Consider the following 14,506-nt stretch of genomic DNA (forward strand, 5'->3'; position numbering starts at 1 on the left):
GGCGTCGATGTCGACGATTATAGCTTACCTCGTTCCGACGACAGTGTCCAGCACTGTGAATATGTCTACATACGAAACATAAGTCAATTATTACGCACTTAGGCCTACTGCTCTCGCCTTTGTCTTTTATCAAACAGAGATGCACTCACACATAGATATCCGGACCTGGATATATCACGAAGATCTGCGTTGTACATTAAGTTTACTCCTCGTTCACTGCTATAACTCACGCGACTCAGTTCTTATAGCATCCGTGTCTTTTATCTCACTAGGATGTGTCACGACATATTTGGAGGCTGACGCCAAAGCGTTGATGAGCTAGGATCAACCGTTGTCAGAATTCTTCTTCATATTCGTCGACATAATGATTATTGATTATCGTTCTCGCGCTCCTCGTCTCATGTAACTAAGGACGCACCTGCCCCAATAACTCACGAGCAGCCGGTACATACTCGGGCTTCTAGTGTGTGTGTGTTTTCTACATGTCCATTGTTTGACAGCCCGCGTAAATCCCATCTCAAACACATTTTGCTCCGGGGACTAGCACTCTCAGAACTATGAATAAGTTAGTTAGGTAGAGACAGTATAAAGAAGAAAAACAGGTAACTGAACAGTTAAAGCCCGTTAGCAAACAACCCCCTGCATGTGTGTTTAAGGAAGAGTCAATCTTGCCGGTGTCTCGTGTTTATCGGATTGTTCACATTCACCTTTTGCACTCGGAAGAACTTTCACTGATAAAAGAGGAGATGATTCCTGTGTTTCCTCTCGGTCTCCCTTTCAATCATTTAGCACAAGCCTAATCTAGCATATCATGATTGCCCTGTTACCCAATATGATGTAATATATAGGCGATAGTAATACATTTACTTCGTTATTTTCGTATGTTTACTTCAACGTCAATCTGTAATTAAAAGGACTTCAATGAGCTTACAATGACTTTGTTTTATTCTTCTTCTGTGAACTCTTGTACAACATGGAGAGGAAAACAGATTGATGTTTTAGCGTCATAGATTTTCCCTTCCTCCTTAATTCCTTCTTTCCGGTGACCATTACTATAGAATCAGATATTCACGAAAACTGATGCTGTTATCTCAAAACCGATTTTTTTTTTTAGAGAGAAAAAAAGTACTCATTCAAGTTAGTTATTGGTTGTAAATCAAGCAGTTGACTTGGGTCGAAATGATTACAAAAAGATGGTGTCGCATTGTTGTATAACTCGATTAAAATGATAACACCGTGTATGATTAAAATGGTCACATCGATAATGAATGTGTATGTCAGGAGGCTCAAAACTTTTTTTTTTCCAGTGTTGTGTGTGTGGAGGGTGGCTGCTGGCCGGGGATGTCAAGAATCAATGGAACCTCCCCCCCCCCCCCCCTCCAGACGCAACCCTCGGAAAGTCAAAGGGTTTTGTTGTGATTGTTTTTCCTTTACTGCTTTTTTATTTGGATGTGTGTGTGTGTGGGGGGGGGGGGGGGCGGGTCAGGGGGCTGCAGCCCCCAGTTCACAATCCCGGCCACCCCTATAGGTACTATGTAACTGCTCGCAAATTAGTCTCATCCAATCAAATCATTATTACAGAAAGAGTTGTTTGTCCACACTGCTTTAGCCCCAATGCTAATAAAAGACCTCGCAGGATAAACAAATGAATAGAATGATGTCTGCTCCTATCTCTAGATCAATCTCTCCCTCTCTCTTCTTTCTCTCTCTCTCTCTCTGTCTGGCTGTCTTTGTCTTTCTGTATAGTTTTACAAATCGTGTTTGAGTTGCATTTATTGAGACCTGAAGTGATGGAAGATTTTATCTACGCAGTTATCTCAAAATGTATCGTCCTTCGAAGAACTAACGCGGGTAAACAACTCACTGCCGTAGTATGACAAACACTCTATACTCCCTGAAGCAATACCGGTATTTACTCATTGGTATAGCTGTGGAGAAATTATCGAGAAACGCTGGGGGTAAAACCAGAAGGCCCCAACACGCTGTGTAATGAAAGAAGACAAATAAAAAACATCTGCCCGTTGCATTTTGCACGACACATTCTTTCGCTAAGAATCGCTGAAGGTTGTCATTAAGTATTTACCTGTCTTTGTGAGCGTGTGTTTGCGTTTGAATGACTGGAGGAGAGAACTAATGGTTACAGCAAAACGTCAATCCATATCCTGACTGCCTTCAATTATCTATAGAAAGTATGCTTTTCAATTTCTAATTACATCTGATTTTCACGGTACAGTCAACTCTTGTATGTAATCAAGGTCATTTGTGATTTTTTTTTCATTTGCCTTTATTTTTGATTCATTATATTATGTTCTGTGAAAAAAAGAAAATGAAATGAATTGAATTGAAACTGAAGAAAATTGGTTAAACAGAACTGAAGAGGCCTTGAATAGAATCTAAAACACTAATATGTAAAAGTTCTTATATTGTAAAGTTTCCCATATTTTCGACATAAATTATCAAATTGGTGATCGCTATCACATGGTATGTAAACTGGAAAGACTTGCGTTACAAATCCCCCTATATGGACCAGCAAGCATGCGCATTTAAACTCTATATTAGATTTTCTCGTTTAAGATGAATAAAAGATAATAATTCACTTTCTTTACATCAAAAAATTGTAGAGTTAATGATTAAATGACGACAATGATGACCTCGAAGTGCTGATGAATGCAGTTACCAAATTATCAATCGGAAACGTGATCTTTATATGTCCTTCACAAACCAACAGGAAGCTGTGAGGCGATTGTACCATGGCCTTATCTTACTTGCAATAGGTGATTATGCGTAGTTCCCTTGAAGGAACTGTCTGACGCTATTAAAATAATGCAATAATTTTCACTTTAGCTTCAAGTGCTCTTTTGATAAACCTTCAAACATCATGTTTGTTTCATTTTGCCCTATTCATTCAAGTTAATTTGATTTGAATTAATTTAATCTGGACAGAAGGAATAAAACACCTCCTGCTATAAATAATTTTTATCTTAGGTTTGTCATATGCTGCAAGGCTTCGATTCTTTAGAGAAGTTATTAAAGATCATATTCTGTCATCCATCATTTCTCGCTTCCCTCCATAGGCAAAGACGCAAAAATAATCACACGAAGATCTTGTTTTTTCTTGCCCACACTTACAGCAAACGACACAACTTAGGTGAGATTGGAATTTTCGTTCATTTATTCATGTCTACCTATGGAAATAGATGAGGCAGCGCAAGGGTAGCGACTAACGATCAAGATCGGCTGTCGACATTATTGCCAGTTATGCTAACCAAAAATTCATTTTCTGTGTCCTCTATCACTTCTATCGCTCCATTTCAGACCTGATAATTCGTTGGTAGAAGTGAAGCCATTCAATATAATTGTATCAACAGACATAAAGTTATATTCGATGTGATGTTATGGTGGGTATATAATATCTGTCAAGTAGATAACCTTTTACTGAAATGTTCCAAGTCTTTTCATGAACTATTAGTTCACTCACATATTTCATAATATTACTGGACTATTGTCACATGACGGGATATAGTGCAATGTTATTGCCTCCTAGACTGACGCGCCATCAGCTGGGCTTTCTCTTTACACCTCGCGATCGACAGTGCTATGTTCGGCATGCTCGGCCTCCGATACGGCCGCGCCCTCGTGCACATCTCGGCGACGATCTTCATGTCGTGGTCAGCTGCCACGCGGGCGATGTCGCGGAGTACCATGCCCAGTGAGTAGACGTCGGAGTGGATGGATGTCGCTTGCTGGTTCCGGGCAATTTCGGGAGCCAGGTGCTGGTACAGAAGACCCTGGCAGTATTCCTCTTCTTCTCGAAGAGAGAAGGCCGGCAATCGCAGCGGCATAACAATGGTACTGCCGTGGCCGAAGTCGATGATGAATGCTCGCCAGCGATCGCCGCATTCTTGAAGCAGGATGTTGTTACTCTTCAAGTCGTTGTGGAGGAGACCTTTCTCGTGTAAAGCGGCGATCCCGTTGACGACGTCCAGTGCGATGTCGATCCACTCCAGCTGAGTAAGTCGGGGTCGATTCCAAGCCAGGACGTCGCACAGAGGGTACGTCTTCCCCGTCGACTTGTCTCCAATGAACTCTAGCACCATACCGAGGTTTTCTTCAAGCTGAACAACGCCGTGCATCGCTGGGAAAGACGCGAAGCCTGACATGACGTAATGCATGACGGTCTCTTTCAGCGATCTCGTCATGATTTTGTTGGTCTGCTCCTCGTCACTGAGCAGCGACCGTTGCGACTTCCGGTCCTGGATCTTGACGGCGACGGGAAGGCCAGACGGGACGTAGTGCATAAGACTGACCCTGGCAAAGGCACCTCTTCCAATCACCAGCTCGTCCGTGTCTGCTTCTGTCTGGCCAGCCGACTGCCATGGCTCGAGCGAAGAGGGCTCGAGGCGAGCTATCTGGGTCTTGGAGAACATCGCCAGGACTGCTTGGTCCACGCTCGAGACGGTTGACATCTGAACACAGCCATTGTTGATGACGAGGCTTTTGTGGAAACTATACGAGGGAATTACAGCAGATCATAATAATAGTCTATGAGTAATGATTTTAATGTTGGTGGCTGATTTTTTAACAGAGATGCGTGATATGAAGCCATGTAGCTTGCCAATAGTATCTGATTATACTAAATTTAAATCAAAATTGTTGGAAATGGAGGACACACGCTGAAAAGCCCATTCTCTCCCCCTACTATGCACACATCAGTTCAATGTGACAGGTGTCAAAAGCTGAAGCAACTATGATTCTATACGTATACAGTGGGCTACCGTTATAACGAAGTCCTCGGGACCGGCAGTTTTCTTTCGTTATACCGAAATTTCGTTATAACCGAACATATAAACAATGAAAATACATAGAGCCGATAATGTTGCGGCCTGAATTTTTATTTCGTTGTAACCGGAATTTCGTTATAACCGTGTTCGTTATAACGGGAGTGCGCCGTAGTTAATCAAATTATATAGACGTGTGTTTGTATTAAAGAATATCATATTCCTCGTTAATGACATCGTTTTCAGCGATTGGTCTGCATAGATTCATGTGACTAGACATAATATCGCTATGGCGTTAATGACGTTGAAACAAAATGGTCATAGAGACAAAAAGTGTTCTACTGTAACGACGTTTATGATATCATTCACTATACCATAAATGCCGTCGTAAATATGCAATGGAACAATGGTTTTCAATGATGGCTTGCGTTAAGTGCTGTAACCGGTATTGGCCTCGTAGACCACTTGTATTCAAACTGAATCCACCGTAATAACTTGAATCCAGTATAATCAGGATAGGACTTATAGAGTGGCAATAATGTAGCGAATGAACACATTTCCATTCTTTGTTATGATAGATTTTCTATTTAAATTGGAAAGATATAAAACAATTATTCATGCGCCATTTCGAGCCACTTTAGTAAAATTATGGATTCCTCGGTGCAAGAAATAACTCTAATTTCTTCTTCTGCGCCCCTATAATATAACAGTGCTGTTCAACATGCCACCTCGGAGTCCACACTAGTAAGTGCATGGTTTACATGTATTTTGTTTACAATTCCTCATAATGTATGAAAGCTCAAAAGAAGAAATCAAAGATGACTTACGAAGACAATAGTTTGCGTAGTCTGCTGACCATTTCTTGGTTATCGTTATTCTCGAATCGCAGGCGACATAGCTCTTCCTTTGTTTTCTGTTTGAAAATCTCATGGTCCCTGGTAGATGAAGAGAAAGAGAGAACAAACTAATCTTTAAGAAGGCATATTCTAGAAAAATAGGTAAACATAGATGAACACACGCCTTGAAGTCACCGGGTATATTTGTGTTACCATATAAGAGTGGTGCATTAGGTTTATGTTACTATAGTAGTCAGTATGATCCATTTCATTTCATCTCATTTAATTTGATTTCATTTCCGACAAAATCTTAAGTACGATATAACATTTGCATATACAAAACTCTATTGAAGCTTTTTTATCTTGCACTTATCATATTTTTTTAGTCGCCATGATGTGTCTACTGTACGTGTGTGTATGTATGTGTGTGAGTGTGTGTGTGTGTGTGTGTGTGCGTGCATGTGTATCTTTATTGGGACGCTAGCTCTTCTTCCGTCATTGTACTGATCGCATTACAACGCAAAGCACACACACACATACAAACACACACCCACGCGCACACACATACACCACGCACACACCCACACACACGCGCACACACATACACACAAAATCTACTTGAAGCGTGTCTCGTTATCACAAAATTACGTCTAAAAGCGGAAGGCCGTTTGATGATCAATATTCTTACTTGTGCTGTTTCTTTTTTTTTAAAGCCAAGTTAGACATTAAATGGAAATATTGTCGCAACAGACATTATTGTCATTCGTTACTTCTGCAGTTCAAACGTACCTTGCCGAATCACCTTGGCTCCTCACAATGTCAGTCTGCGTACTGTTCTCAACCTGTGTTGGGATAAAGACGACATTGTACCTGTGCGGTGAAATTTATTTTTCACCATTGCCCAACCCATCTACATCAAATTAGCGTAATTAGCAGCACGGAAACAATGCATCTTCCTCTCCCAACTCAGTGTGGTGAGGGCATCAGTGAAAAAACAAACAAACAAATAGAGTTCATCTGAATTATAAATGAGGTCAAAATGTAAAAAAAAAACCACATACAGAATATGTTGGTTTGAGTCATTATTTTTCTAACAGATTGTGAGGAAAGGTAAATCAACAATAAAACTCCCACAGAAAGCATATTTTATACTCGAGTATGCTGCATGAGTGTATTGCGATAAAGAGAGAGTGATAAAGGAGAGAGAAAGAAGGAGAGCAGGGAGGGATAGCGGCCAGGAAAGAACGGGAGTATAAAGCGAAGCATATACAGCGAATCGAAGAATTAATTATTTTATCCATTAACTCGGACGCGACTGTGGACGAAATTTTGTTCTCTTTGTTTTTATTGCATTGTTTGCACGAAATCATGCCATGATGTGCCCACGCTTGTACTGTATTTGTGATCTGGTACACCTATTTACACGGGAAGAGTTTAGGATTATAAAATCATATGAAATCATGACTTTGAATTATGCTAAAAATGCATATACTGGTCCTGCAACTGAATCTGAAAATATATACGTATATATCGTTGCTGGGGTGACAAGACCTCGTATCTGAAATTGTGGTGAAAATGACTTTTTTGAATTAATGGTCAGATAATCGGTTAAGTGATGTCCTGTCCAAGTTCTAACTGTCCTACCCCCAAAATGAAGCCACCACGGCATGTCAAACGAAAGAATCTCCCATTTGATACAGCGCTTTGGCTGCCATTTTTTTTTTTTTTTTTTGCTCTCCTGAACATTTGACATTTTGTAGATGACAGCGACAATATATATACACATAATATAAAGCATTTTTTCTCACCAATGAAGGAACTGTCCGCATAACAGGTGAATGGTCGCTCCTCGTTATCATCTCACCAGATGGTCTGTTCACCGATGTTTCGACATGGGCGCAATGTGAGCCTTCTCTCGGATTGCTCTGGGTGAGAATAGTAAATGCTTTTCATTATGTAGGTTTGTTGTGAGATGGATTACAACAGACTATACCATAATTTCACACACACACTATTACCTTTCACCGTCGCGTTCGCACAAAATAGAATGAAATTAACAATTACTGAGCACACAGAGGTGCTATCCGTGGAGATATGAATAGAAAAAGAGTACAAAAGGACCATTATCATCTTCACTGTCACAAGTACGATCATAATCATCATCATCTTCATCATCATCATCCATCATCATCATCATCATCGTCATCACAATAACACTATAATAAACTTCATGATAACACAGCGCTGTGCAACGTTATCATGATGCTGGATTGTGAGCTGTATCCCCATCAAGTGTATGTAATAATACGTATTCATCACGTGTTTAGACATAATACAACAGTTATGTGTGTAGGAGGTGTGTCAATATCTTCTGTAGATTTGACGCGTCGCGACGTCCACTCTCACTTATACAATGCATCAGATATATATGTGTGTGTATATACATGTATATATATTATCATTATTATTATCAATTTATTCATACATGTTATCTATATCCGTATGCACATTGTTACGAATCTAGTACGTCCCTATCTTTTCCTCGGGCCGACCATCTTTTCAAGCAATGCTTATAATGGCGGCCCTCTGCATAATCGTTTCTTAACAATAAATGTTATTCTTAGCACTGCTGCATAGACATGCATACTGTATATCATATCTCTTTCACATCGTTGTTTATGCAAGTCAAAAGACTGCATACAAATCTCGCAGTGTTTGAATAACAAAAATGCTGTATTATTAAAAGATGTATTGGTACCATGAAATAACTTAAGTAACTTGGTGCTGCGGACAAGGACAAAAGACTGGGAGCATAAAAAGGTTGCTAAAGGCTTGGTATAGTGTGTATCCACTAAGTAATAACTGTTTTAATTTGCGTTTGAAGGTGAATAAAGATAAGGAAGAAGTGATATCTAGAGGGAGATCATTCCAATATCTGGGTCCAGTAAATATAATTGTCTTCTTTGCAAAAAATGTACTTATTGTGGTTTATGCAAGTCAAACGACTCTGCGTTGAATTAATTTTGTATATTTCATGCATCTTCATGATTATGTCACTTATGTATATTGATTTGCAGAAAATAAAGTATCTATCAAACAAACAAACAAACATACTGACGAATACTCTTACCATGTATTCTGATTTTAAGGCCTTTACACGTATGAGTTCCTTCTCCAATCCATCATACTTTCTCTTCAACTCCACATATTGTTTCCTGAGAGTGACGTTTTCCTCTACGTCACAGAAATGCTTTTCATTCGAGCCGGCAGAAACTGAAGCAATCTTATCCTGCATCGTCTGAAAATGATAGTGATTTAGATAAGGTAAGATATTTGCACAATATAGTAAGTAGTTTAAGACGAGTTGAGTTTGGATAGACCCTTGCAGACCAACTATTAGTCCCGACAAGTTAGCTGTAATGTGACAGCCACCGCACTCTGAGGAATGTTGTGATCCATGCAGATTCTATGTACTTATTCATTTATCCTATACACGGCCATCGAACTGTGTGATTTTACGCTCATATTATTTGGCACTTGTTTGTTGTCGTTGTTGTTGGTGTTGCAATAATAACTAACAATTTTGTTTTAGAATTTGTGAACATAATTATCTTGCGATTAGGGCTTTCCTCTCGTTCGATTTTCCTAACGTCTATTTTGCCCCCATACTAGTACCTTGTGTGCGGCAAATGCCCAGAACACAGGATTTCCTACAAAGCTTGTAGCTTGAAATAGAAAGAGAGCGGTAGGGAGACCGTTATTGCCGGATTCTGAGATTATAGATGACTTTAATATGGATGACGCACGGACCTTTTGGGCTACAAGGGAGATTTGCACGTCCCTTTTTACGCTTCGCCTCCTAATTTTTGTTTCAAATGGCAGGTCATGCAAAGACTTATATAGCAACACTCATTCAACAAAGAAGTTGCACCCACCTCGAGATGACATCTGAGCTGTGTTTGCTTTTCGCCGTTTTGCCCGATTTTGTCTTCAAGTTTCTTGACCAGAGTCTGGGAGCATCTCACTTGCTCCTCCGCGTTCTGTCGAGGTTATGAGAAGGACCAAAATAATACAGCACTAGCGAAAGCCAAGCAAACTGAGGTAAAAAATCCGTCGGGGGGGGGGGGGAAGAAACATGACGAAGGACAACAGTCATCTAAGTTCAACTTGGTTATTTCTTGAATGAATTATAGAAATGACTGCATTTTATTTTTGGTCGATTGGGAAAACTGAATATAAATCATTGCATGTGAAATCAGTAATTAGTGAATTGCATTACTTCCCAAGCTTCGTCATGAATTTCTTAATTCATGATTCAGAAAGAACAAAATAGAGGAGGACAGGGTGACTAAGAGGTATAAAACATGTAAAAATAAGAATAATCGTTGAAATTACAGCCACACAAAAGTAGTGGGAAGATATATAACTATAAACGGGAAGGGGTGCAAAACAAATATCTGTAGACTTACTTCAAGACGTCGTTTCATGCACGTCTTCCATTTCTCTTGTCTTCTCAAGAAGACCTGAAGTCTTTTTATGACGTCATTGACGTCACTTCCTCTTGGTGCGTGCGTTATCTCGCGAACGGCTTCTAGCAGCATGCTGTGGACCTATGTCAATGGCACAATGGCATTGTCAATGTTATTGTGACATCATCTGTCCTGATTATACTTGACAAATTGTCAGATAAAGTGTGTTTAAATCGTAGGCGTATATTAATTGTATATTATCGTTCGTTATTGCAATCGACGGCAAATTCGGAGTAAGCGCATGATGATCGTATAACAGCGACAAAAGAATAGATCATGTATAGCATACAGACATGAAAATAAATCAGGCGGTGAATAAGCACATAATACACTTACACACACACGCACACACACACACACACTCGCAAAAATTCACGGATGAGTTGAATTCACAGATAATATTACCTGAACTTTCTCATTCAGATCGTGGATAGTTTTGTCGTAATGACGAAATTTCAACTGCAACTGGCAGACGGTCGACGCTGGCGTCGCATTTCGCGGGAGATCCAAGACGCCTTTTAGGAGGGTCATTAACACTTTCTTGACATCGTCCTACATCCGAACAAACAAGGATAGAAAATACAAACAACACTACATATGAAGTGAAAAGAAACAATGGCTTCTCTTTAAGGCACCAGCACCCTTCTGACCATGGATCTCATACCCCGTGTCCGTCGGTCCATGCTTTGACGTCAATCGTTCAAATATCCCTATAACACGTTTGGCAATAAATAAACTTGAAAGGAAAAAGAAAATCTATTACAAAAAGAATCTGTAATTGCCAAAAGAAAAATTGGATCTTTTTTGGATGTATAATCTTTTCACTAAATGATCATGTATTAAATTAATGTTACAGCGTTTGTTGCATGAATCCTCGTTCTTGATAATCAATGAGCCTTTTTGTTTTGTTAAGCTCGAAATTGTTGAGATTATTCAAACGCATACTCGCAGTCGCTGGGTGGATAAGTTAATTCGTCTATGTCGTTTTGTATTTACTCCGAATGAGTTATCCTCCTTTCTTACTTGCTTCTTAGCCATTATGACTTCAGTGTATCAACAAGACTTTTTCATTTATCCATGATGCAGGCTCAGTCTATACTGTGTCACGTATATATTAATACGCGATACATTCTAATCACTATATTATTTGCATGCATTGTATTCAACTCATTTAGGCTCGAAATCTTGTGTGATATTGTTACCATTTTATTGGTTTGACGCATTCCCTATTTTATTGCCTGTTTTCATCTGAATAGAACTGGAGTCATTTTCATCTATAGCAAAGTAGCTATTTGCCCTGCTCTCTCCATCATTCATACCTTGTCTTTATATATCTGTCCTTTCTATTCATCTCCCTCTCTATGTCGGTTTATACATGACAAATCCATTCAACCAAACTTTATTGATGGTTTTATAAATATACCTCGTTTCGTCGTGGCGTAATACCAGGGGACTGTGTTGAGGACGACGCAGGGGAGCTTTGAAGTGGAGATGACGTCGACACTTGTGACGTCACGCTCATGGCTGTTTCGCTGCTGCTGTTATCCATTTCCTCTGCCATGGGAAAATGCACTGTGATTCACCTGTTCAGTTTGTGCGAAGGAATACACTGAATGGTGGATACGGACTTTCGAGTTTTGACGACGACTTGAGACAATCTTTTACTTAGAAATTGATTCTTTGCTGAATGAGGATATTCTTCCTTTTATTTGTACCTGACATAGGCAATCTAGACTTTATGCCGATGATACTCTAAAATGATTATACAGAACGCAATCATTGATTATGATGTTGTTAGATTGAGCAGAGGGAGAAAAGTAAATCTACATTCTAAGTAGGTTTTGTTTTTATTTCATAAATGGTATAATAGCCTTCTGATGAACATCGAATAGCTATAGTAAAAGACATAATCATCATTTATGGAAGCCTTAATTGCTGAAGCTAATTTCATGTACTTGTCAGACTCATTCGAATTGAATGATAGAATATTATCCAGTGAGGTATGAGACTGTTGGAGTGCAACACGAACATACTACTGAAATCACAAAATATAGATTTTTACCTTTTGATCTCGTTCATTAGGAACATAATTTCAATATATAATTGGGGAAAGTAATGATGTGTACGGCAAACACTCAACCAACCAACAACAAGAAAACAGTTCTCACCCGAGAAGGATACATGAGCACGAACGAATTAATGAAACAGGCAAACGAATGCATAACATCCTTACCCATCCATTTAGTCATGCCCCTGCAGGGAACATTCGGTCTGTTCTCTCTATTGTGATGATTATGTCATGAAGGGATCGCCTGTATGTAGTGACAATGGTTGCTAGGTGTACAACTCATCGCGCAAGACGCATACTCTGTGTACGCGGTCCCGGCAAACTTTCGACCAATGGATGGGCACTATCACTGACGTGACGCGCATCGAAACGCTTGGCGTCTCTACACAGTTTACAGAGCATTGTTGCGTCATTTACCTACATGGCAGACGTCAACAGCAATGACGTATACCAACGTAACAATTGCATGCATCCTCTCTGGATGATAATGAAATTCAAAATCGTGAAAATTTGAAGAACGGAAGTGTGACAACTCTCCTACAAACGTCTAATATTGGTATTTTAATAGCCAGGTGCTAGACAGATAGGCCGATATTTAGGTATAAGCATGGCTTCACAATAGCTATTGCTATTCTGACACTAACAGACTCTAACAACATCAACCTATATCAACGGTTTTTAAGGGTCTGGATCATATAACACTTGAAGCACTTTGTGGTATGCTTGACTTATGAATTTAGAGATACTGTTACAGCTGTTGATGAAGGTATACTCACATACACGCAGGCTTTCTAAGGCATATACTGCAGAGTTGTACGGTGTTTTACTTAAATCCCTGATAGAGGAATTTGTTTGTTTGTTTGTATATGTATAAGACAGATGCATCGCAGACTATTTTATTTTGTTGGTATTTTGCTGACTCATCATCATCAGACTTCATCATTTTATTGACAGCTATTCCATCAAATAGTATTTACAGACAAATAGTTTAGTTGTTGTTGCGAATAGATTGCTTGCATCTGCATTGATCTCGTTCCATTCTGTGTATATATTTTGTGGTTGTTTGTTCGTTTGATTGATTGATTGATTGAAGATATGATGTGATATGTCTCTAATTGATCGTGTGCGTGGGACCAGAATTCGTAGAAGATATTGCATTCTTGAGCAAGGACGTGCACTTCGGCTATAATTATATAGAAGTAGCAGGCCTACGCTCTTCCGCCCCGCCCCCTCATGGGCGCAAGTACTCTTATAGTCTTTTTGTTTCTTTTACTTTTGAATGTGGCTATAGAGTCGCAATGACGTGATCGCAGATTCGCCTATATACATCGTATTTCTTAAACTCACAATGCGTCAAATTCTCAGACGATGATTTAAAGCCGCTGTCACGACTTATTATCTACCCGAGTATACACAGAAAGCGCTGGCAGATCCAGGGGGAGCGCAACGTGCGCGCCCCATCCCCTTTATTTTTTGTCAAAACAAAAGAAATAAAAGAAAAAAATGGGGGGAGGGGTGTTTGCGTCTCCCTTTAATTTTGTAAAGGCGCCCCCTCTTTACAGAATTCCTCGATCCGCCCCTGCAGAAGTAGGCCTACAATGTAATTGTTTTTAGAATCCCTCATACAAAATAGTAAAATATGTTTATGTTCAATAATAGTCTTTGACACATTACTTCAGACGTTTCTAACACATTCAAGATTGCCAATTCCGAACCTATTTGTTATTTCTCTTCGGAAAAGAGCTCAATCTCCCTTCTCCCTCGTGTCTTCCCTGGCAATTCCTCAATGATTCATCCGTCGAGCCCCCCCCCCCCCCCCCAAAAAAAAAAAAAAAAAAAAAAAAAAAGGCTGACAGGAATATTATGAATTGAAAAAAAAAATACTGCGACAACACTGAATGACAGAAACTGAGGAGAAAAACTGTTCTCTGGATTTGGAAGTTTATTTCAGCAAACAGAAACAGTAGCACAATGGATAATTCTAAAGAAAAAAAAAACATAAGGGAAACAAAAGACACAATGCAATGGTTAAAAATCTTTCAGCGGCTCTTAATTCCGATACAATGTACTAAGTACATGTATGTGACCATGGAGGTACCGCCATGATGTGACCATGCACGTCGCACCAGAGGACGACGACGACTGATGTACTGGGATGGTAGTGGAGCGAGCACAGGTTATGGCTAGCACACGCACGGGTACATTCGCCTGGCTCGCAAAGTAAATTCGGATATCGACGCACATGTACATGTACAGACAGACGCAGATTACTTTCATACTGACTGAAAGTGGGCT

General features: G+C 39.7%; 1 protein-coding gene across 1 annotated transcript; it reads right to left on the reverse strand.

The window, feature by feature from the left end:
- Window positions 1-3,530: 3,530 nt before the first annotated feature.
- Window positions 3,531-11,181, reverse strand: LOC139711735 (uncharacterized). The gene is made up of 7 exons (XM_071623590.1): window positions 11,167-11,181; window positions 10,549-10,695; window positions 9,550-9,654; window positions 8,745-8,912; window positions 6,404-6,456; window positions 5,606-5,713; window positions 3,531-4,506 (listed from the first exon to the last, which is right to left on the reverse strand). The coding sequence occupies exons 1-7, from the start codon at window positions 11,179-11,181 to the stop codon at window positions 3,531-3,533; spliced, it is 1,572 nt and encodes a 523-aa protein (XP_071479691.1).
- Window positions 11,182-14,506: the final 3,325 nt, after the last annotated feature.

The sequence above is a fragment of the Diadema antillarum genome, unplaced genomic scaffold (genome assembly GCF_040938485.1).
Source record: "Diadema antillarum isolate AM-2024a unplaced genomic scaffold, OU_Dant_1.0 seq00001698_RagTag, whole genome shotgun sequence".
NCBI lineage: Eukaryota > Metazoa > Echinodermata > Echinoidea > Diadematoida > Diadematidae > Diadema > Diadema antillarum.